Source organism: Lagopus muta, chromosome 2 (assembly GCF_023343835.1).
Source record: "Lagopus muta isolate bLagMut1 chromosome 2, bLagMut1 primary, whole genome shotgun sequence".
Classification (NCBI taxonomy): Eukaryota; Metazoa; Chordata; class Aves; order Galliformes; family Phasianidae; genus Lagopus; species Lagopus muta.
Genome location: NC_064434.1, coordinates 45,918,233 through 45,943,472, shown reverse-complemented (window position 1 = coordinate 45,943,472; position 25,240 = coordinate 45,918,233). Strand labels below are relative to the sequence as shown.

Below are 25,240 nucleotides of genomic sequence, written 5' to 3'. Positions count from 1 at the left end.
AATTCTGCGATATAAAACCACAACTCCCTCGATCTGGTGTGGCAAGCTTTAATTTTGGAAGAAGTAACGACTATTCACACTGCTCTGAACTCCTTCTGGAGCAGGGATCCTGAGCAGCAGCAGTGGCAGAGCAGGGCACATTCCCGAGATCACCGGCAGCAGGCTGATACTTCTGCTACCAGGTATCCTGCGCCCAGAAGTGCAGGGCACAGCCCCCGCTAACCCCAGCCTTGCATGCAGGGCCTTTCCCCAGTGAGGGGCAGCAGAAAGCGTTAAGGAGAGGGCAGTTCCCGGACGGGAGGGCGCAGCGGTACCAGTCGTACCCACCGCCTCAGCCGCCATGCGGTGCAAGGGCAGTGCGCCACGCATGCGCTAGAGGGCTGCGCTGAGGGGCGGGGCGAGCGGCGAGCCCCGCTCCCTCCCGCCGGTGGGCCGTACCACTGTGCGGGGGTGTGTGTGGAGCGTGTTTCGTCTGACAGTCCGCTCGCTAGGCCTCTCCGGTGTCTCCTATCCGGAGTGAGTGTGAGACGAAGCGATACAGAACGGGACTAAGCGAACAAGAGACTATGTTTAGCCGCAGGCGCGTTGTCCGCTACCTCCTCCCGCCACCTCCCCCGCTTATGGCGGGTTGGGCGCGGCCCGCTCCCCCGGCTCTCCCCGAGGCCCGGCTTCGCGAGTTCCCGCTCTCTCGCGCCCGCCCCCTCCCTCCTCCTGCCCCCTCCCTCCTCCCTCGGTGCCGGCTCGCTCTCGCCTCGGCCTCCCGTTCCCTCCTCCCCCTGCCCCGACTCGTCCCCGGCGCGACGGCCCTATGGCGTACAGTCAGGGTGGCGGCAAGAAGAAAGTCTGCTACTACTACGACGGTGAGCGGGGTTCGGGGCGCGCGTGAGGGGAGAGCGCCGTTACCGCCGCACGGCGCGGCCTCTTCGCCATTGCGGCCGCCCCCTGCCCCGCGTAGGCGTGGGGTCCCGGTCGCCATCCACCTGCGGCCCTGCTGGGCCCTGCCACGGGGCCGGCGGGACAGAAGAAGGAGAGCAGCGGAGGGGGACGGGGCGGGAGCTGCAGGGCCCGAGAGATCCCCGCGCTGAGCGCTGGGTTTATTGTTACCCTCCCCCGCCCCCCTCTCCGAGAGAAAAATGAAAAAGGAGAAAAGTTGGGACACTCCCCTTCATCCGCTAAACGTGAAGGCGCTGCCGAGTCTGACTCCTCCCCTACAAAAAAAAAAAAAAAAAAAAAAAAAAAAAAAAAGTTTAAAAAAAAAAAAAAAAAAAAAAAAAAGCCGAGACCGTGAGTGTGGGTTCGGCACCTGGATGTTCGTGCGGCCCGGGCCTCGTCTGGGTTACAGCGGGGAAGCGCGGGTCTCCCAGGCCAGCCAGCAGCGGCGGGGCGCGGCGTGCCGGGGTGCCCAGCACCGAGTGCTGAAAGACGAGTTGCTCGCTAGCCTGCCGACTTTGCACGCTCGTGTGCGTGATGGAGCCGCCTGGCAGCTTCGGAAAGTACGCACGCCTTGCATTTAGGTTCCGATATCTGCAGCAGCTTGTTCGTGGTTTGCTCTTGCTGCTGCAGAGGGAACTTTTCCTTATGTTCTGTTGAGTTTGCATTTGTTTTACTTTGCTTTTACTTTTTTTTTTTTTTTTTTCTTTTTGTACAAACTCAGTGGTCAGAGTACTTAAAAGATTCCATTTCTAGAATTGTCTCCCCTTTTAACCGTTTCTTGAAATCGGTGTATCAGGCTCTTGTGAGACCGAGGCTGTTTTACCCCAACGCTTTGGAGGTCTCACCATTTTGGGAACGAAGAGCAATCACAAAACCCACGAAGATATCCAAAGTGGCTGTTGCTGTAGCAAAGCTGCCATTCTTGGGAAATGGCAGAAATGGGGCCTGCCTTGGGCTTGCACTACACCGATGGAAGCAGAGTGTGGTTGCCGCCCCCTTCTCTTTGTTGCTGGCTCTGGTTCTTTGTTCAGCCTAAAGGGGAAGGGAGGCCCCTGTTAGGGATAGTTTTGGTGAGACTGGGATCTTACTTTTTCTGGGCAAGAGGAATCAATTTCTGCCGTGTTGAGGGGAATGCAGAAGCAATAGGTTAGAAGCATTCTGCTTGCAAATGTTTGCATCTTTAGGTTTGGATTTTTTTTCATTGTGTGGTGTTTTTTTGTTTTTTAAGAGCCAGGTGGTTGTCATTTGCTAGGCATAAGTATCTTCAATTTTGCTATGATTCCTGGACTTGGTACTAGTTACTGTCAGCTCTATAAACAACCCGAAATCTGTACTGAGGGAAGAGGTGGGAGAAAGTGGGGAAGGGAGAAGTTTTGTGAAAGCAGGATAATGATGACTTGCAAACAGCTGGAGCTAATATCTTGCTTAAATCAGTAGCCTACAACTATATGCAACTAACAGTATCTGTTATGACCTGCTTTCCCTGTAATAGAAATAAGACGTTGGAATGTTTTGTCTATCCTTTTTAATTTTTATTGTCAAACAGTTATTTTACACTTCTTTTGAAAGCGGAGTTGTTAGAAGAGCTTTTAGAATTAATACCTGTGGTAAATGCTTCCAGTGCTAATTTGTGGTTCATCTGATAATTTTTACTATTTTGTAACATCTTATACCAGCAAAATCTTGAATTAAGCTGGGGGGAGTGCTTGAAGCCTTAAATAACCCCAAACCAAAAAGTGCAGAGTGTTTCTAAGGGTATCATAACTGAAAAAAAAAACGACATTTTTTTGCCATATTTATCCTTACGCAAAGGCTTTCACTCAGTGTCCTTGAGAGTATGTGCCAAAAAGTGTTGAAAAGCTTTAGAAGTGTATGTGCGTGTTCTTTGAGGTGCAGTAGACTTCTACATATTCTTTGTGGTGATCAGTATGGTTATCATCTCAAGTCTCTTTTTCAAATTAGCCTGTCACTTACCAAGTCTTGATTAGTGTGTTGCTATTAACATGTATCAATAATTATCAGTACCCACAACCAATAAACTTGTGGTAGATAGGAGCTTGATTTCATTTTTCTGCAGTTTATTGTTAGAGAGCGTTAGCTACGTCCACTTTGCAGTTTGTGGCCTGGGTGTCTCAGTGACCTATTTCAAAACAGATATGCATTGAACACAGCAACGAGGACAGGACCCAGATGGTCTCTCCAGCTCTGTATCCTGTACAGCAGAACACAGTTGTAAGGAATCATGCAGCAGCTAACATGGTTATAGCTGGTGATTGTATTTGTTCTATGCCAGTGCAGTAACAGGATTGTTTAGATTGCATTTCTTGCGCAATTTAATGTGTATTTCCAAAAGGCTTTACCTTCATGAGAAGTTCCAGGGATCTGCATAAGAATGTGGGTGGTTCCACCCATAGAGGTGAGACTAAACTTGTATTAATAGTGCATCACATTAGTATACTCAGATGCTGTTTAAGTATGTTAGTACTTCCAGATGAACTTGTGTATCTGCAGACTTTAACTGAAGAGTGTTTCACAGAAGCGATGCTTTGAACTGTGGCTTCTAGAACTGCAGTGGTGCCCAACCTATGCTGAAGGTTCAAAGGCACAACCTTCCCTGCTTAATTTTAAAAACCTGCTTGTTTTTAAGGACAAGAGGATTAAAAAAAAAAACAAACAAACCCTGAAGTCTACAGATGTAGGAGTTTAAAGTCTATTTAAATATCTTTGTTGGACTTATCAAGCACCAGTGATTGTTTTCTAGATTTGTCTTTGCATGATTTTGTCTATTCGTGTTGCAGAAGCCAATCCAAATGTAAGTACCACAAGTAAGATTATTTTTTTTTTCATGTGGTTTCTATTGTAGTGGTTGTGTTTGTGTACTTACAGTGCTTACAAAATATCTTGTGATTTCATGCTAGCTATGCTTAAAATGAGCAGAGGTATGATCTGTGTGCATAAAAAGTTTTATATGTCATTAGAGGATAAAACAATGTCCAAATGTTATATATTGCATCCTCCTTCATTCTGCTTAGACCTTTTGTAATCAGTTGATTTACTTGTCTAGTTTCTCTAAAACTCTTGGAGAAGATGTTCTTAGCATACTTCTCTGGCCTTAGCTGCTTTTCACAGCCTGCTGCGAATCTCTCAAATGTAACTGAAGTTCCTTTCAAGCATGTAGCCTCTTGTATCTGTCTGTGATAGAATACTGAACATCTGCAGGCCTTTCTGAAGCCTCTGATAGAGAGGTGTGTCACATTCAACAAAGGAATCACGGGGATTTGTCTTCATTTGATGAATTGACAGGCTGTTAGTGTATTAGCATATTTGAACCCAGGGCATGGCAGTATGTGTAACAAGTTAATTTTCAGGTAGGTTTTCTGGTTGTTTGATGGTATTGCTGTGTGTATCATGTGATAAACTGTTCAGGCCCATAAGCTGGTGCTTACATTATACTGACATTTGGTTTGTCTTTCTTCCAAAAATGTTGAGTTCTTAACTGACATTAGGTTGTTGCCTCTCGTTACCAGCCATTTAGCTGATAATGTTATTGGTATAGAATGGTCTTTGAAGCTTTTCTGTGAACAAAATAATAGATTTCCCTACTTTCTGCATATGCTGCTTCACATTTTTTCCCTCTACTTCATGCTTCAGTTATGTTTTCTTTTGCACTTTACATGTGCACCCTCACTGGTGAGTGATTAGAGATTATGCTTATAACACTTAGAACACTTTTGTATGCCTTTTGTTCTGGTATTGACAACTTTGGCATCAAACACTCTTGTGTAGTCTTCAGTGGTCGTCTTTGTACTCGGCTCTACTGTATCCACTTCTCATGTATGCATATATATACGCTCTCACCTTTGCTTTTCTCTCTGTCTGAGTACTCCAGTAAGGCTGTAGTGTTCAAAAAACAAACAAACAAAAAAACAAAAAACAAACCAAGGAAGAGAGAGAAAAGTTCAGGATATGTGGAGGAGGTGCTCCTTCATGGGGTGAAGGAGAAGGAGACATTTCTCAGCAGCCTTACATTGGATGATGTTTCCAAAATGGTGACAACAGGCTAAAAATCAAGATGCTGGTGCCAAAAATGGAACCTCTTGCATACTTCTTCCTTCCCTATCCCTGCCAACATATACATCATAGAAATGCCTTGAAACTTAATGGGCTTTTTGTCCACGTGTTTCAATATTTTTTCATGAGGGTAATGCCAAAACCCTTTTTGTGTTGATGATGCAAGACTTGAAAGATGCCAGTAGTATTGCTTGTCACTGAAGTGTATGATATTGAGATCTATTGTTAGTCATTACAGCTGACCTTTAATACAAAAGCATCAATATGCTTCCACTAGCTGTTCACTAGCAGATCTTCTCTCGCTTAAGCTTTCATAAAATTTGCCAGCTTGCTGAATCTTTTAAAGTTCTAGCTTGTATTGAAAACATTAAATATAGCTTTTAACTTTTTAAATATATTTATTTATTGACTTTTATTAATTTTTAAGCATGCTGTTGTGATGGGTGGTATTCAGGTGATATGTGATTTTGAATGTTTAAATGATGCTTTTATCAAAAGATACACCCCAAATATACTCAGGGAGCATGTTAATGCTGTCCTTTCTTTTATGTAAGATAAAATAACAAGTCTTTTCCATTATACAAATAATTTCTAGTCTGCTTCCTTATACATTAACATTTTGAGTGAAATGTTGGTGATAATGACTGTGTGTTGTGTAATTAAAATTGAAATATACCTTAAAAAAAAAAAAAAGTAAGAACTCATTGCATCACAAACGCATTTGGGGTGAAATTTTCTCAAAAGCACCATGTTATTTAAAGGTACTATTATGGAATTATTGTCTTCAGAACTTCAAAAGTCTTAAGCTCTTGTTAGCTTGAAGTTTTTTGAACCTGTAAGAGTAACTTGGTAGAAAGAAGGTGGGGTTAGTAAAAGGTGGTCCTTCTTGTAGTAGTTAGATTCAAAGAGTTCTTGAAGCTCCTTGCTAAAAGCAAATGTAGAACATGTTTTGTATGATGTTAGGAGATGTTTTGGTGGGAGCTATAGGGATGCTGTCCTCTTTTTTTAATACCTTTTGTTCTTGGCCTGCCTGTGAAAACAGTGTAGGGTTGCAGTATCAGCTGGAGTCTATATCTTACTGACTGATGTGCTAGTTACCATTTACTTACCGAAGTTAGGAATGAGTAAAATCTTTTGAAGTTCTTAAACAATAGTGTTTTTCCCATTGATATGAGTTGATGAGGAGAAAGATGCTGAACAGTTCTTTCCATTATGGCTGCTCCAGAAATAATAGCTTGTATTTTATTATGTTAATCGTATATTCATCATATCATATTCATATCACATTCATATCATATATATTATCACAATAACAGAGATGGATGTTGGTAGAAGAGGTTAAACATTTCCGCCAGTACTCAGTGAGGTGTTGTTGCCACCGGGCAGATGGCAGCAGAGTGGCAGTCTGACAGAATGGTGTCCGACATGGCAGTACAGTGTGACACGGAAGCAGAGGTGTGTCATTGAATTCCTTCATGAGGAAAAAATGGCACCCATTGACATTCATTGATGTTTGCTGAGCATTTATGGGCACCAAACAGTAGCTGTGAGCACAGCAATATGGCGGGTGATGTGTTTCAACAGTGGCACCATTGACATGAAAGAAAGACAAGCTGCATTCAGTCGTGCACAGCTGTCACACCATGAAATGAAGAGCATCTGAATCAGCTCATCTGTACAATTTGGCTAATGGTGGTGACTGTGTTTGAAAAAGTGTTTTGTAGCTGAGAACTTGCTCTATCAAGTAGTGTTATTGTGCTCTTTGTATCTGTTCTATTTTAGGTGGAAATAGGAGGTGTTACTTTAGGAGAACCTACATAGATACCTTTCTGTTACAATACATTAGGCCATATCTGTTTTGTGAAGTGTCCTTATTTACCCTATTACTCCAAAAGCTAAAAGTCGGATTTTTAGAATCCTTTAATATTTCTAATCTTACTATAGTGCTTGCTCTTCTTGGTACTTAGTGATGCTATTAGAGGCTGATGTTTTACCTTCCTGGTGACCTAGAGCTCATGTTAAAGAAGTAAAACTGCAGCTGCTTTGTAGCAGTGCTACTTCTTACCCTTCTCTACTAAAATATGTAAAATTATGTTTTGAAAACAATGTTATTTCTTTTCCAGTAGGCTGGAAACATTTATTGAAAAATTATTGACAAACGTGAAAGAAAAGTGAAAGTTTTCAAGAAGAAGGTAAAATCAGTAATGCTACCAAGGAATTTCCTCAGAAGAGGAGCTATTGCAAATAACTGACAATGTGAAAGCCCTTGACAACTGAATATACCTATTAGGCTTGTCCGTGTCTCCCAAAACATGTGGAACATAAGTTCTATTCAGAATGGTTTGTTTCTTGGGAATGTCTGCATTTGGGGCAGAGAGAGGTATGTTCTCTTGCTGTCCAGGCAAGAGGAAAACTTACTGGCTGGTGACAGTAGCCGTTCTTTCTTCCTGCAAAGAAGTGATCTATAGTAACCATGTATCAAGTCACTATCCAATTTGACAAGAGTAGGGTTCACCTGGGTTACAAGACTGTTAATCTACTGTGGATTGGATCCCTAGCAGCAGGTGGCTTGGAAATGTTTTGTATGTGATTACAGAAGCGGGTTTGAAGCTAACTTCTGGAGTGTAACTTTTAGGATTAGCTATGAAGGGCAGGGCAAGGAAGTATCTACTTAAAATCAGCTCTTAGAAAATGGTAGGTTTACTACAGCCTCTGTTGTGGTATAATGTCACTGACTGTGGTGGTTTGTGCTCCCTTCGTAATTCCAATTTTGTTTCCTGTTATTCTGTTTTCCAGTTCCATCCCATTGTTTTGTTAATTCATGACTTGAAATCACTCTAGGCATTTTTGCTCCCCCACTGCTGTTGGCTTGTAGTAAAGGTCTTAGTTCTGGTCTTTTTTTGCCATCTGCTTAAGCTTTTATGGGCTGTTTGTTTTCCTTGTGGTCCATTTGAAAGAGTAGTTTGTTCATATCTCTTTTTGGAATCATCATATTTACTTGTCTTTTGGGAGTGATTCTCCTAAGTAGCAACAAAAACTTGTTTTGTAATGTCAATTTGTTTCTGTAATATTGACAGGTGATATTGGAAACTATTACTATGGACAAGGGCATCCAATGAAACCTCATAGGATCCGAATGACACACAACTTGCTCCTAAATTATGGCTTGTACAGAAAAATGGAAATTTACGTGAGTATAAGCAATGGAATGTTGACTGAAATGTGAGTATAAGCAATAGATTGTCCACTGAAGTATTGTAAGTTGGCTTCAAGTATTCTTACACAGATGAATGGGAAAGTGGGAGTAGAAATAGAAAATACTTAGTGTATTCAGTGCTCTCTTACTTAAAATTGAAGTACTGTTTTATAACTAGTAAGGATTGCAGATTGTTGTCCCTTTCTGGAAGGGGTAAGAAGCAACACCAGTAGAGGCTTTGATGGTATTTTTATGATTATGTGGGGGTGAGATCAGTGCAAGTGCATGATGAATTTAGTGGGATTAAACTAGCAGAGTAATCCTTCATGCAAACTTCATGCAAAGCAGCACTAGTAGTAGTTTCACTATTCTCCCTTTGGAGTAGGTTAGATTTCTTTTTAGCTGTGTGCTTTAGTTAATTGTTAACTGGTTTTGCAGCAGTGTTCTAATTATTTCCATAACTTACTCTTGTTATCAGCGACCCCACAAAGCTACTGCTGAGGAAATGACCAAGTACCATAGTGATGAATACATCAAATTTCTCAGATCAATAAGGCCTGACAATATGTCTGAGTACAGCAAGCAGATGCAAAGATGTAAGTGTCCATATTAGCTAAATTCTGCATTTATATGTGTGCTTGATTGGTTGTGTTATTTAAACCTAAATATTCAGCAGTGTGATGTTATGAATACTACCTACGTTAATTTTGAGTCTTTCTAATTAAAAGCAGCTGTGTTCAAAGAAATGTTCTTGAAGCTTACTAAAGGACTTGCATGCAGAATGTGTGCTGGATGCAAAATAATATTTTCTGTAGACCAAATGCACCGGGTTAAACTTCAGTTGTGAGTGTTTGCAAAACTGTCTTAGAAATACCTTCTAATGCAAAATCTTTCTGAAGAATAAAAGATTGCCTTAAAGAAGAATAGAAGTAAACTACTAAATATGTTGAGGGTAAGAAATGGAGCTGACTCTCCTGTTGGAGGGAGAAGGTAAAAATTGCACGTTATTCACTTTTCACATTTTCTATTAAGTAGTTTTTCAGATTTTAGGAGTAACTTCAAGTTACTGTTAAAAATACAGTTTCACACAGCTCTACCAATATATAATATGTGTTTGTTGCTCTTTACAGTGCCTTATTCTCGATGTTTTTTTCCAAGAAGTTGCGCATTTATTAAAACGATGTTAATCAACGCTTGTTCTAAAACAGACAAGTCTAGCTTATTAATGAGACAAAGCTTTCTATAGAAACAAAACAAAAAAAAACAACAGGGAAGAACCAGTTTGGAGTCATTTTAAATGGTAAAAACAGTACCAACAGTTGAGTTTGATTAGGAGTTGGGGCAAACTTTATATTTGTTTCAGAGTTCAAAATTAAGCCTGACAGAAAAGGGGAGGAGGGAAAAAGTAGTTGAAATGCTAAATGAATTCTGCATTTTTATGTGCTACCCTTGCCTATACTAATGCTATTGGAATTGTGTTTTTGAAAAGTAATGTGTTTCTTGCACAGTTAATGTTGGAGAAGATTGTCCTGTATTTGATGGCCTGTTTGAGTTTTGTCAGCTATCAACTGGAGGTTCTGTTGGTAAGTATAGTTGTTTGCCAGGTATTTTGTAGCTTTATTATGTTTACACTGGGTACATAAACCTTTGATAATATAGAACCTAAAGCAAATACAAGTTCGTTTTGCGTAGGAGCACTGAGATTAACAGTTTCTTGATCTACCTCATATTTGACAATTTGTGTGTCAGTATTAGTAACAGATGAGATCTAGGATCAAGTGTGAGATTTAATGACTTAAAAATGAGATACTGTTTCCTATAACAAATGTAAAGACCTTCAGAAGTTTCTGACTGCGTTTCCTTTCAGTTTTGTGCCTGTCTTTTTACAGCTGGGGCGGTAAAACTGAACAGACAGCAGACAGACATGGCTGTTAATTGGGCTGGAGGACTTCACCATGCCAAGAAGTCAGAGGCATCTGGTTTTTGTTACGTCAATGATATTGTGCTTGCCATCCTTGAATTACTGAAGTAAGTTTTATGATGGAAAAAGATTAAAATTGTTTAAGGTGTCAAAGTTTTTAATTTTTTAATGTTTGAAGATATGGATAGTAATTGTAATTTTTTGTCAGTTTTCGTTGCTGAACTTGTACAATTTCTTGATGACGAGAGCTCCCAACTCTGTCCAATTTGGCTTCAGCAAGAAGCCTGAGCTAAAATACAGACAACATGGAAAAAATAATTATTAGGAGATAGGTTTGAAACACCTTCTTGAAGTACTTTTTCCGCACAAAGATAGTGAACTTCTGGATCTCACTAATACATGAGCTTGAATGAAGCAGAGAATGACAATAGATTAAAAAAAAAAAAAAAAAAAAACAAATTAGACATTAACTTGGGCAAGAGATGCACCCTTTAAAATATCATCTGCTGTAATTGTAGATGGCAGGTAACAGATTTCGAAAAATTTCTCCTGTTGCTACTCATGGAGACAGAATGGCGGTCAAGATGATCCCTGGCCTGACCCTATTGGGCACTTAAGCCTTAGGTGTTTTGTTCTCAGTCATAGGCCTTTTTGATCTTTCAGTTTGCCCTTCTATATTCTGTCTTTCAAGCCGTTGCTAGCAAACAGGAATTTTAAGGAAAATCGTACACTGAGATTTCTTGGGTTGTTACATGAGTTAACCTGGCTGTTAAGAAAACAATGAAGTAACAGCTGTGCTGCTTTGGTTGTAGAATAAAAAATGAAGAGGGGAGTAATGCAGAAGTAATTGCAAAATTACCTTCAAGCAACAGTGCATCAATAAAACTTCAAATCATTAATATCAGTTATAATATTTAATGGGATTGTATCCCTTCTAATAGCATAAGGCTCATTTTTTACAAAAAATATTTTTGGCATTTGACTGCTTGGAGGTGGAGCAACTGAATCTGCTGGTGGCGGGTGGTAGAGGGAAGCAGCAGTAATCATGAAGTGATTTTAAAAATGGAAGAAGTTGCTAATGGCACAGATATTTCATATTAAAACATTCATTTTAATATGCATATATTGAGGATACAAGGAGACGCTGAGCGAGTTCGGGTTCTTCATTTTGCAGAAGAGTATCCTCAGGGGAAACCTTTTAGGGGCTGTCCAGTACCTAAAAGGGGGCTGGAAGAGAATTCTTTATCAGTGAGTGTAGTGATAGGACAAAGAGTTACAGGCTTGTGCTAAAATGGTAGATTTAGATTAGATGTTAGAAAGGAATTGTTTACTGAGCAGGTGGCAAGGCACTAGAAGAGGTTGCTCAGAGTGGCTGTGAATAGATGGAAGTGTTCAAGGCAGGGTTGGATGGGGCTTTAGACAGCCTGATCTGTTGGAAGGTGTCCCTGCCCACGGAGGTTGTAACTAGGTGGTCTCTTCCAGCCAAAACTATTCTATGATTTTATGATTGTGTCTCTGCAGTCTAACAAAAGCAGTATGATTTTTCTGTGGTCCAGCTTTGACTATTGTTTTTTAAATCTTAACTTGTGTGTGTGAAGGAAGTAACCTTCCAAATAGATATGGGCTATGTCACCATAGGAACTATTCTGTTTGGTATCTTGTTAAGAGAAAAATCTTAGAACACATGAAACTGTGGCTGCTCTGTAATCTATAGCACTGTGAAAAGGTTAGTGTAAATGTCTTCTGATGTTGATAGACTTTATTCTTTGCTGAATGGCACAGGATTTAAGGGATGTTTACTGTTGTTTTCAGTGCTCTTGCCATGAAGCAACTTTCTTTATCCCTCTCAAATAAAATGATCTGAAGCTTGCACTATTAAATAACTATTAAGCCATGTTGTGGTTGTATGTTAATGGTAGGTGCAGTACAGTTGGAAACAAGAACATGCTTATATTTTTAGTCTTTGTAGAGGTGAAAAAGGAAAGTTGATGGAAAATATTAAAATATTGTTTTTTGTGGGCTTATGGAATATGGATTATGGCTGCTCCTGACACTGATTCTTCAAAAATTCTTGAGAAGCAAACACGAGGTGTTTTATTGCAGAATGTTTTGGCAATTACTGAGAAAGACAAAAGTGTACCACAAAAGGGGTAAATTCTAAGGATCTGGACAGCAGAAGATGGTGTGAATAGGATTAAAAGGTGAAATTACTACTGACTTAGGACAGCTCAGTTAAATATTGAATGCGTTGCATTATAAAAATCACTTAAAGATGAGCTTATTTTCACCATTATCCAAACTGTACTGATAATTCTGAGAGTTACGGTAACTTCAGAATTATAAACTTTATCATCATCTGGGATTTATTTATATTTTTCTGCGGTAGGTATTGATATCTTATAAACATAACAGAAAATTGTGATTTCTCTATTTTTCTTTCTAGGTATCACCAAAGAGTGTTGTATATTGATATTGATATCCATCATGGTGATGGTGTTGAAGAAGCATTTTATACCACAGATCGTGTCATGACAGTATCATTCCATAAGTATGGTGAATATTTTCCAGGCACAGGGGACCTTAGGGTAAGACTGAGCATGAAATTTCATTGCAATAAATTCCCTCTTATGCACTTCCTTGTGGACGCTACTTCAGTACTGTTATCTCAATCATACTCCACAAAAATGTGTATTTTCTGAAAATTTATCACGTTAGTCTGGAGTAATAGTTGCGTTGAGGAACCTTAGGAAGAAATACAGGATATTGGGAAGCAAATTGCTTACTTCTAGACATGTTAAACCATCTCTTTGGCTTCTGGATAAATTGTCTGAGCGGTGTGCTACACCTGTAATTACAGTCTCTGCATTTCAGTTCTGCACGTACAGAAGAAAGTAGCTCTTTGGACATCACAGGGCTTCACATCTTAATTCAAACAAAATAAGTTTATGCAGTAGTTTAAGTAGTCACAGTGTTTCACATGCAACTGTACTGTGCTAGGTTTGCTTAGTAATACAGTTGGTTCATTTTTTATTATTTCATACGTTAACAAGGTACGTTTTGAATTTTAATGCTGCTCACTGCTGAAAAACTTCAGCGTGCTCCACAGATGATTTACTAGCATTACATCTAACTTGAAGAAGGGAACAACAGAGTGTGAAGTGTTATTATTTAAGGTGGTGAATCTCTAGCAAAGCTGAGAGTGACAAGTAATTTGCCTGGATCCTAAGATTATTATTATTTTTTTTTTTTTTTAAGTAAGTTAAGTCATTCCTTTTGTTAGACTCTATCTCATCAGAGCAGAAGTTTTTCCACTTTGCAACTTGAAATATGATTTCAGATATTAAGATTAATATATTCTTCACTTGTTACTCGCGTTCAGCCTCTCTTTATGACAGCACTCCAAGGATAAATCAATTCCTTGTTAACAGCTTTGTTACATTAGTTTCTAAGTGCAGTTGTTATATTAGAAAACTAATAAAAACTACTAAAAAGTGGATCTATGAAAATGTTGTGTTCAGAAGGTATTAACTTTCTTGTTTTTACACTGATTCAAGTGACACAGGTACTTGTGTTTACAGTAATGCTTCTAGAATGTGTATTGCAGTGTGATGTGATGATACCCAGTGGACAAAGCTGTAAATCAAAGCTGAGCATTAAGTCAGTGGGGTGCTAAGTGTGTTTATTTCAATTGTTTTTTGGAGGTGACTGTTGTTACAGTTCTTAAATTTTGTTAAACTGCTTTCTGAGTTGATTTAGGAAATCGGATTTGGTGTCGTTTTTTTTTTTTGCATGTGATTTAACTCGACTGGCCACAAGGTGGCGGTGGTGCATTAAACAAGAAAATAGTGCAGATCGGGATGTTTATAAGATAGCTTTTGTTGCTGAAATTGGCTAGGTTTTCTTTTCTTTTTTGGAGGATTAGATATCTTTGTCTTAGAAGCAGCACTTCCTGTTGACAGAGGAGTTTGTGGATTCTTCACCTCACCACACCCAGGACAAGGAATTCAAAGATACATGTTTGAAGTAAATAATATTGTATGTTATTGGGATTTTTTCAGCACAATGTCAGTGATGAATAGTACCTTAGGCATTATAACTTGTCCTATGTTGCTAGATAGTATTTTTGAAATGATCATGGTCTGCATACCAGCAGACTTAAGCAGGCTTCATTACAGCTAACTGCATATGTCACCTTCCTGCCAAGGAGAAAAATGCAGCAACTTTTTCTTATCTCTAGAGTTTGCAAAGTTAACTGAGCTAAATAATTAATTTGTTCCGGAAACCATTACTCTATCGCTTGTTTCTGCTCAACTTGATTTTCTTTTGGCTATTTACGTCAACCAAATCTTAATCTTGTGGTCAGTGGACTCTGCTCAGGCTTGTTTTAGTAATTTCTGCTTGGTCTAGTTTGTTGATCAATTTATAGTTATTTGGTGTAGAGACAAATCATGCAAGAATTCAGAATTCTCCGATTGTAGAACCACCAATGTATCTCATTTACAGACAGGTTGCATTCCTCTATTCTAGTTCAGCTATATTCACCTTTTTTTTTTTTTTTTTTAATTAAGGGGAAATGCATAGATATTTAGCTGTCTGTGTTTTAGAATAAGATGGACTTGATTTCTTTTATATCTGAAAAGCAAGGATCACTTCAGAAAAATTGGCTTCTGAAAAACTAGATGTAATTTTGGATTACTGACATGCTTCAAATCAGAGATGTGTTTAGCAGGGGTTTTCAGTGTTGCTTGCAATGCTGTGAACTCTTATAATCTGCTGGAAGAGGATGTGCTATGCTGGGCTATTGAACAACAATAAAAGGTGGCTACTGAAAAGGGTACGTTGCAGTTCCGTATGCTGTGAAAAATGCATTTTTCAGGAAAGGAAAAATATCCATGACTATTTCAACACCTTCAGTTGATAAATTTTGTGTTGCTGGGTCATCCTGCTAGGGACTTGGACTTTTTCAAGGGTGTAGGGCCTCTTAGTGCATATTGTTATTTGATGACAGTTTATAGCCAAACTGATTATGTTGTATCTTATTGTCTTCCCCACTGCACCTTGATTAGTGGCAGAGAGCTGCAGTTTGCAAACTGGATCAGTTTCTGTCTTGTTTGGTGCTGAGCTAAAGGGAGAAAATAGGAATGTGTGGCATGTGAGTATCTTTAGGTATTAAGCTGATAATCAATAGAAGAATCCAGAGTTGATTCACTCAACATTTATTTATTATTATTTGTATACCAAGACTTCTAATACATATGTTGTCCAGGAATGCCATTTAGATAGGCTTGTGTAGTTCCTGAATTGTCAACTGATGAAAATGAGAATAATCTGCCTGAGTTTTGTTTAGTCGGTTTTTATTTTGTTTTTCTTAGATTGGAAAGTATTTCTTGAAGGCATCCTGTAACTGACTTCAATTTCTTTCTCCTTTCTATTCAACAAGTGCACTATCCTATGTTTGGACCAGAGAATACAGTTTTAAGCACTCTCTCAAATAAAAATCTTATGTATTGTGCATCTTACCTTGCTCTCAGTTCTCTTTGCTTTTTGCTCAGCAGTTTTTGCTGGGCTAAATTGATTGGTTTTATGTCATCTTTTAATCTTACGTTTTTCAATTAAAAAAATCAAATGTACTTCCTGCAAGTGTTGTGTTAGCATACAATTATTACAGTTCAAAGTGGAAAATCAGAATCAAATACAGTATTTTGCCTGTTTTTTCCCCTCATGGCATCAACGGTGATTCAAAATAGCTCATTGTAGTCGGTATAAAGTTTTTTTTCCATGATACTATTTTGTATTATTACCAGTATAAGAACGTTTTCCATCTTTACTTATAGGACATTGGTGCTGGGAAAGGCAAATACTATGCTGTCAACTTTCCAATGAGGGATGGTATAGATGATGAATCATATGGACAGATATTCAAACCAGTGAGTGTTTTTCTGAACTCTTTGGTATTATGTTTTTTTTTCATTTTGTGACTTTGTTTTTGTAATGTGAATTAACAACTGGATGTTTTATATTGATTATAGATTATATCAAAAGTAATGGAGATGTACCAGCCCAGCGCTGTAGTATTACAGTGTGGAGCAGATTCATTGTCTGGTGATAGGTTGGGATGCTTTAATCTTACTGTTAAAGGTAAGTGGAAAAGTGTTTCTGTTTGTTCTCTGTAACTTTTTACTCAAGAGAAACTTCTACCTGTTGTGTGATTTTCCAACAAAATTGCGAGATGAGGATTGGAGTTGGAGAGATTTTGTTCATTACCATGATTAATCACCTCTTTCTTTATTATACAGAAATGACCAAAGGAAACCCAGAAGTTGTCTCTTTCTATCCACCTAAAAAAGTTAAGAACTCCGGTTTTCCATGTTCCTCCTAGCCACTCAACTGATTCCCTTTCTTCTATGTACAGGCTTTTCTGTAGCTTTAAAGCAATGTCCTGGATTGATAGGATGACCGCAGTAGTCCTACAGCAACACTTACTGTGATGGGCAACTAACAAAACTAGCGGGTCTCTTAGTAGGACTCCTAAACATCAAACATCTTGTTGGGCATAAAATAGGTATTACTGAAATTAGAATACTGATTGCATTGTTATGTTTATGCTGTTGTTTTTTATGATGAGCTTCATGGTAGCGTTTGCTTTTAATAAGCTTCATAGAATTCAGCGGTTTTTACTATTAGATTTCTACCCAAAAGGATGATTCTTAGAATTGATATGAGAGGTTAATTTAGCAAACAACATAGCTTAAATGGTTAATACTAATATTTATAAAATGTTAAATGTATGTTGAACTGTTTATAAACCTTGAATCCAGTCTATTTGAATCATTGATTTATTTTTTTTTCTGGGGTTTATTTTTGTGTTTTCTTACTGAGGCAATGAGTGTTTTGTAGGCAACAGTATAGTATCTGTTGGGTCTGCAGTGTTTCAGGGTTCTTTTTTTGATTTGCACCAGGTGGCAAAGCTCCTTCAGTTGCCCATACAGATCAGATTTTTTTTCATCTTACATATCTTGGAAACCAAGAGAGCTGCTGCCTCCTACAGATGCCTTTCAGTATCTACTTGCTGTATCTACCTGGACTGTGTACTGTCTTGGCACCAGTTCACTCTGTAAGCAAGACTTAGCAACCTTTCATACAGGTTCAAATTTAGAAGTAGAGAGGACCAAGTACTGATTTACTTTTTTTTCCTTCTTCCCACTTTGTGTTTAACTGAGAAATTATCCCTAGATTTGTCTCTGTCTTTTCATAGCAAATATCAATGCAAAACACAAAATACTCGTTCTAAGAGCATTTCAGTACTGCAGTGATAAGAGACCGTCATGCAAAGTCTCTGAAAACTGGGATGGATAATATTTGGTGTGTTTTACACGCTTCTTACCTGTAAATCTTGACTTGTTGTGAAATTGTGCTTAGTTGTAGAGGGTGACAGTTCTGTTTTACTTGAACCAATTCAATTCTTATCAAATAAGTATTGCTTATAATGAGCTCTAAGTGTATAAGAATATATGCAAATCACATTTTTCTCTTTAATAGGCATTTTGTATATATTGTCAAATATTTTTGTTTGTGACAGGTCATGCAAAATGTGTGGAAGTTGTAAAGACTTTCAACTTGCCATTGCTGATGTTAGGAGGAGGTGGATATACTATTCGCAACGTTGCTCGATGCTGGACATATGAAACTGCTGTTGCCTTAGATTGTGAAATTCCTAATGGTAAATATTAATCCACAAATTAACACCTTGTCAAGAAATAATCATGGGAATGTCAAAGTGAAAGGATAGTAATGGTAATATTTACCAAGTGCAGTGTGTCAGTTTAGAATGAGATAGAGAAAGCTATCGTTGAGGCTTAGATGGTAACTTTTCAGTAGCTTATACACAAAACAAGCTTTAGAGGCTTAGGGCTTGCTTATGCTTTAATCAAAGCTTTAAATTACCAGATTGCTTTTTTAGTATATATTTTATTGTATGTTTGACAGTGTTTTGATTATGACAGCACAGACCTGTGTAAGGTGAGTATTGCAGATATAGTGTTCATGAGAAAAGGTTGAGTATACAAGTGCCCGTTTTGCACAGTAAAACTTAACTATTTCTTCATTATATCTTTGACCTAAAAGTGTCCGTATTTACATCATCTCTTCCATTTGTCTCAATTTCGGCTATGCAAACTCTTTAAACTTCTAAAGCAAAAAGAGCAATAGTTAGCTTCTTTTAAATACTTGAATAGTGGAGTCATTTACCTGAGGAATATCTCCATATATCCTGCACTCCCTGTAATTCTGGCCAAGTATATTTCTGGACGTATTTTTTGAAAGCTTTTCTATGACATTGGTGCTTGAGCTGTCTTGTTGCATCAGCCATTGGCTTTCATGTTGGACTGCAGTTTTACTGATAACATTTTGATATACATAGGTCACTCCAAAAGTAATCTCTCTTACTGCTGTGGAAACTACAGTGGATACAAAAAGAACAATAATACTATTTGATACAGCAAACTGTTAGCTACAAAACACTATTTTTCAACACAGTCACTATGAGCTTTGCATTTTTACCAGTGATGAGTAAGAGCCTGAATACCACACTTAAATGTGAGCATCAGCAGAGGTGACCCACTGTCTGTGTCACTGCTGCTGAAACACGCTACCCACCACCTACCTCACTTTGCTCACATCTGTTGTTTGGTCTCCATAAATGCTCAGCAAGCATCAGTGAGTGTCAGCTATTTTTTCTGCATATAGAAATTCACTTCCACACCTTTGTTTCATCTGCACTTCCATGTCAGATGCCATTCTGTCAGACTGCCCCTCTGCTGTCATCTGTCACATGGCAACAAAATATAACAGAATGTTGGTGGGAAGGTTCAACCTCTACTATGCTACCATTAGCATCTGCCTCTGATGTCATGGATCAACATCATAAAACAGGAAACATTACTTTTGGGGCAGCCTTTGTACCCATCATGTGTTTTACTAGAGGAATATTCTGACTGGCACACATAAGGTAACTTGGAAGTAGCTATAAATAATCATCAGTGAATCATGCCTCATCTCCAGAATTAGCATTTTTAATGATTAGGTTTGTTACTTACACATTGTGTCAGCATGTGTTCTAATGTGATTAAAGTAGAACTTTATTCTTTTTGTATTGTTTTGTGCAGAGAAAAAATGTTTAACTTAACGTGTTGAGTAATTTAGAGAAAAACACTGAAAGATTTGTACTTTTTGTATTTTGTGTACATTTTGTATTTAAAATGATTGAAATCACCATTGGGTCACAATTGTCTTTTCTGTTCTGTTTTATAGAATTACCATACAATGATTACTTTGAGTATTTTGGACCAGACTTCAAGCTCCATATTAGTCCATCAAATATGACTAATCAGAATACACCAGAATATATGGAAAAGATCAAGTAAGTAGTGCTTACCTTATTTGCCAAGTACGAGTGTGAGTTGTTTCTCCAGAGGTTTAATTTTTACACAAGTTTCCCTATTACACACTGAAAAAGTACTGAATAGAAATGACGTATTTTCTCTTTATCAGAAGATGAACTTTTAATTAAGAAGTCTGTGCCTACAATGGTTTCTATGCTTATGAAGTCCTGTCTACTTAAATATGAAAGCTTAAGACTCAATTTAGATTTTTTTCACTTCTTCCAGCAATTAAAGAGAGAACTGTTTTATTTGCCTTGCTATTTTGATTTTGAAAGAAGTTTATCCTGTCAGGAAAGAAGCTGTGGTGTGCACTGATTATTAGCCTTCCAAATTCTCAACTCCCTTGTCTAAACACGAATTGATTGTCATTCTTTGTAGCTGTCAGCCTTAAAAAATAAAAATAAATCACGTGGGTAGACATCAAAAACTGTGGAAAGATAGCAACATGCCTGCAAGCAATTGAAACTGTAGTTTGACAAGTCCACAAGAGTTGTGAGGTACTGTTGACAAGCTATAGAGATAGTGTTCTTAGGCTTTGCTGCTTCTTAGTTCAGTTTTTGCCTACCCACATCATGAAGGTTTGTTTGCAAACTAATGTTGTGCTTCAGAAATGGAATAATACTTAAGAATAATCAAATCTATACTCATCTAATAAGAGATAATTGATTAACCTGAAGTACTCATTGTTTACAATGGTTTGTTCCTAATTTGGATTTAGAAGAAGGTCATGTGATAGAAACAGAAAAAGAGACTGTAAGGATCTCATACAACCTCAGTTGCCATTCACACTTTGAATTGTTCAGAGGGATACTGAGACAGTTGTCACAAATGCTGATGCTTGTAACCTGCCAACACTTCTCTCCACTCAAACTTCTTTGGATCAGTAATTTTGAGTCTCAGGTATTTGTCCTTGTTCCTGCATGTGGCCCTATGGAGTGCGGGATCTGTCGCATCAGTTGGCTTGGACAAGAATGTCTGTCTATTCTCTCTTAAATAGTAAGCAATTTCATCCAAACGGATCGCTTCTGATCCCGATCTCGTTGCTGCACACAGCATGGAAGTAGTCATGCTTTAAGTGTCTTTTTTGTCACGCTTTTTTCAGAGACTAGTTTATTATCCAGCCTGATACTCTTGTCTATTAAATAGAGTAATGCTGTCACCAGGGTCACCAAGTGGGAAGGACACCTACTGACCTAGTGGAGAACTGAAGATTGAAGTTAGCTAACGATATATGCTTAAAATTTAAAAGAATGTGATAGCAAAATAGGCTGTGAATACTAGTGATCTGCTGGGGATGGAAAGCTTTCTGAAGACTTTCTTAAAGATAAGCAGGTTAACTTTGGGTGCAGAATTTGCAGAATTAAATACAAAATCCAAGGAAATGCTACTTCTGCAGAGTAGTAACTTTATATTACTTACAGGCAACGCTTATTTGAAAACTTGCGCATGTTACCTCATGCACCTGGTGTACAGATGCAGGCCATTCCTGAAGATGCTGTTCATGAAGACAGTGGAGATGAGGATGGAGAAGATCCAGACAAACGCATTTCAAGTAAGAAACACTATAAAGTCCAAGTAGAGTCATCCTAGTTTCAACTATTCGGAACCTCAGTCTTAGAAGTGTGATACTGGATGATTGGCAATTGGAGAAGTCATTTTCCAAGTTAAAAACATTTGCCATAGTTCTACCAGTCCTGTGGTTATTAAAATGGCATCTGTGCCCAAATATTAAACTGTAAAGGAGTTTTCAAGAAGTGCTCGAGAGTACTTGAGTCTTATGGAGCGAGTTGTTGCAGTTTATTTTAATATACTCCAGAAGCATTAGATGAAGGACTTAGCTTCTGACTTGCTATTCATAAAAACAGTAATGAAATAAGTGTTTCTGAAAGTAAATTGTCTCTCTGATTCATAGTATATTTTTACTAGTTCTTAATTTAGTAGTTCTTATGTCTATGTAGTCAGTCTGTATTCTGACCTTTTTGTTTAATTTCATAACTGTCCATCTCAGTTCGAGCATCTGATAAGCGCATTGCCTGTGATGAAGAGTTTTCGGACTCTGAAGATGAAGGGGAAGGCGGACGGCGAAATGTTGCAGATCACAAGAAAGGAGCAAAGAAAGCTAGGATAGAGGAAGACAAAAAAGAGACAGAGGACAAAAAAGCAGGTAGGATTCTATGGTTATTTTATCCTACCTTTTAGAACAACAGGCATCTGTCCTGCTGGAAGAAGGATACATTCTGTGTTAACAGCTATTTTACTATTGAAACAGTGGTTGGTTTTTTTTTTATCATATCTTAAAAATCTATTTTAAAGTTTAATCAGTTTCACCATTGATTTTTAAGATGCAGCTATTCATCCTGAAATAGTATTTCCATGCAAACTTGAAGGATAGGATCAGTGTTGTTTCTTCCCAGACTTGAAGCTTTAAAAGCCAGGGGTTTATTAGGGTTAAAAAAAAAATTATCTTTAACTATGTTACGCAAATAGTTTGTTCCTTTTTGCTTTGATAGAGTGAGGCTGCTAGTTTTCTTCTGAAACTGAAGCTTGATAGGTTTCTAGGAATAGTATACTTCAAAGAACTTTTGGACTTTTCCAGTAAAAGTCTGTATCATTAGAGTATGAGACTGAACCCCTTAAAGCTTTGGGGAAAATGCAGGTGTTGACTGTTTCAGCCAGTCAAGAGAAACTATGCCTGACTTAATTTGAATCACTTGGCACCATGCCCAGGTAACTTCCCAGGATGGATGCATTTAATACTATATGTCAATAAGCAAGGTTACTTTTTTCTTTCCCTAAAGCTGTTTCTCTTAGCTTCAATTGTATCTATGAAGTATAGCTGTCCCCGATTTTTTTTATTTTATTTTTTTTTTTTTTTCCTTCTAAAGTTCACTTGCATCTATACATATGTTTAAACCAAGTAATTTTTATTTTTAGATGTTAAGGAGGAGGATAAATCCAAGGACAACAGTGGTGAAAAGGCAGACACCAAAGGGTAAGCAATTAATTAATTAATGTCGCCTTACTGAAGAGCATTTGGTAACTTAAAAGTATTCTTAAGTATTGATTTCTGTACATATCCCTCATAATACTAAACATTTACGATTTAGAACAGTACTAAGTCAACACTGCATTTCTGAAATGGTTAATCTAAAAAAAAAAATCATGCATCTTAACAGTTTATTTTTGTTTTTGTACAGAGCAAAATCAGAACAGCTCAGCAATCCTTGAACGAAAGATAGCCTCACATCAATTGCAGAACATAATGCTAGAGTTGGAGAATACCTAAAGGAAGAAGTTTTCATATTGAGAAAGACTGCTGATTTCATTTTTGTACTATTTGGCATGGACCGTATTTATTTTCAAACGGCTTTGTTCTGGTTTTTGGCAAGTTGTATTGTGAGTTTTCTAATTATGAGGCAGAAATTCCTTTCTTCACCATGCTTTATGTAATAGTATTTAAAATGGATGTGAGTTATGTTAAATGTCTAAACTGATCTATTAAAGTAATTTGCCTTTCCTGAGCTGATTTTACCTTTTTTGTAATTTTATCTTTATTAAAAAAAAAAAAAAAGTACTTGGTTGTCTTCTGTCCATCATTGAACTAAAAAGGCAAAGCTCCGTCTAAGTTGAACAGACTTACATTTATCTGTGAGTAGCTGATAGATTTAGATAGACAGCTGGTGAATATTCAAGTTGAACTGTGCTGCTTCATGTACTTCAATGGCTGCTGCCAAGAGTGATGACAAATATAATGAATACATGAGATTTGAACAAGTTGAATAAATGAGGGAAGAGGTATTTGAGTGGTATGGTAATACAAACTTGCATTTTGGTACAGAATTTTAAAACTCAACAACAAAATGCCTTGTGTCCAAGAATCTTTCCCACCATCAGTATCTACTCCCCAAACTGGTTAATTTGCTGTAAATTAAATTTCTATATGGTCATCTTTCAAAATATACAAAATAAGAAGTAAAGGTTTGGCTGTAAATAATAATCTGTCCTGATTTTTTTTTAATAGCTGTAAGCATTGTAAAATGTTGTCCCTGTTTTAAAAACAGAAATGTTTACTTTTTCCTTTGTTGATTGCTTAGTTCATTCTGTTGTCTGAACTGAAACACAGAAATCTGAGCATACTTGTTCCTTTTTTTTTCCTCCTCTCAATCTTTGTTTTCAGGCTTACAGAGCATTGAATGCTGAAGTTTTCAGGATTGCTGTTAATTTCAAGTAGTTTGTGAATTAACTGCTGATCCTGTTGGTAATTGAAGTTAACTATGTGTTAATTAGCGGACTGAAATACAATGTTTAAGGAGAGAAGATACTTTTTATTTGTACCAAAGAGGTAAAATGCTGTTTCTTTGTTTTCTTTGAGGATAGTGGAGGTACAAACACAAGGACCAAGCCTGTGGCTTTGGGTATGTTTGTGAGCATCTGTGGTCTCCTTTGTGCATCTAATGCCTGCTAGCTCTCTAGGGCAAAGGATAAAAGTTAGATTTGAGGGACTATAGGAAGGTCATGGGTTTGTACCAAAGAGGTGAGAAGTGATAAATGATGCCATAAGCATGCCTCTAAGTGCCCACTGATATTTGCAAGGAGTTCAGCACTCTAAATTCTGTTAGAGAAGTTTTCACAGGGCTGAAAGTGACAGATATATTTGTATTTTATATATATATATATATATGTCTTAAGGTGGTGGTTTTGTTTATTTTTCTTAAGTCGATATAAACTTTTTTTGTAACTGTTACAGGGTGTCAGTTCAAGTGACCTGTAGTCTCTGCCATTGTTACAAGTATAACAAAAAACTATTTCTCAGATAATGGTGTTGAAAAGGCCAAATTTCTAACTTTGGATCACTTCAATACAAAGCAATGAAATCTAATGATGTTATGAATGAAACCCAAGAATACTTGTGATTGCAACCCTCAAGTAACTCAAATTAAAAAAAAAAAAAAAATTGTCTCATCCTGCATTGTTTATGAGAATTTACAGTGCTAATAGGAATGCTGGATGCTACTGTATCCTTCTGAGTCCTGATAAGTATCTCTTCCTGTTAAAGGCAGGTGTAATACTAAAGTATATACCTTTGTCTTTATGAAGCCTCTCTACTTAAAGAACATACCTTGAATTAACTGTGTGAATTCTCCAAACATAAGCATTTTAATTAATTTGTTTTTCCCTTCTGGAAAGAAGCTGTTGGTAACCCTTCTATAAATTGTGCAGATTTGCTCTGCAAAATGAATGTCTCTTGTGCCATAATGTAACATAACCAGTTATATTATGCTCAGTATTTAAGTCTAGAGGAGAAAACTTTTGCTTTTTTCCTTTGTCCTTAAAGGACTGACATATAATTCAAGTGTAACTTGCTTTTAGCTTTACACATTCAATAAATCATTTCTGCTTATTCCAGATGGTGACATTCACCATGCAATGTCTAAAACTCTGGAAGAATAAGAATAGATCTATTTTGATATTCATGCTGGTTATTAGTTCTGAAGGCATTACTTTTTTTCCTAGTATTTATTGTATTACTGCTCTCTTCATTTTACAAAGGATCTTGCAAAGCATTTGATATTGTTTTTACTTCATAAGGAGTCATCTTAGCAAGAGTTCAGAATACTTGAGAGAATTTCCAGAACTCAGGCATCTTGGTCTTTTTTTATTTTAACATAAGCAACTGCT

At 37.7% G+C, this 25,240-nt stretch overlaps 1 protein-coding gene across 1 annotated transcript; it reads left to right on the top strand.

The window, feature by feature from the left end:
• The first annotated feature begins 687 nt into the window (after positions 1-687).
• HDAC2 (histone deacetylase 2) lies at positions 688-23,082 on the top strand. The gene is made up of 14 exons (XM_048936103.1): positions 688-860; positions 8,082-8,194; positions 8,679-8,796; positions 9,709-9,783; positions 10,090-10,228; positions 12,565-12,706; positions 15,956-16,048; positions 16,151-16,259; positions 17,701-17,841; positions 19,431-19,539; positions 20,983-21,113; positions 21,570-21,725; positions 22,496-22,553; positions 22,759-23,082. The coding sequence occupies exons 1-14, from the start codon at positions 809-811 to the stop codon at positions 22,787-22,789; spliced, it is 1,467 nt and encodes a 488-aa protein (XP_048792060.1). The 5' UTR covers positions 688-808; the 3' UTR covers positions 22,790-23,082.
• The last annotated feature ends 2,158 nt before the right edge of the window (positions 23,083-25,240 follow it).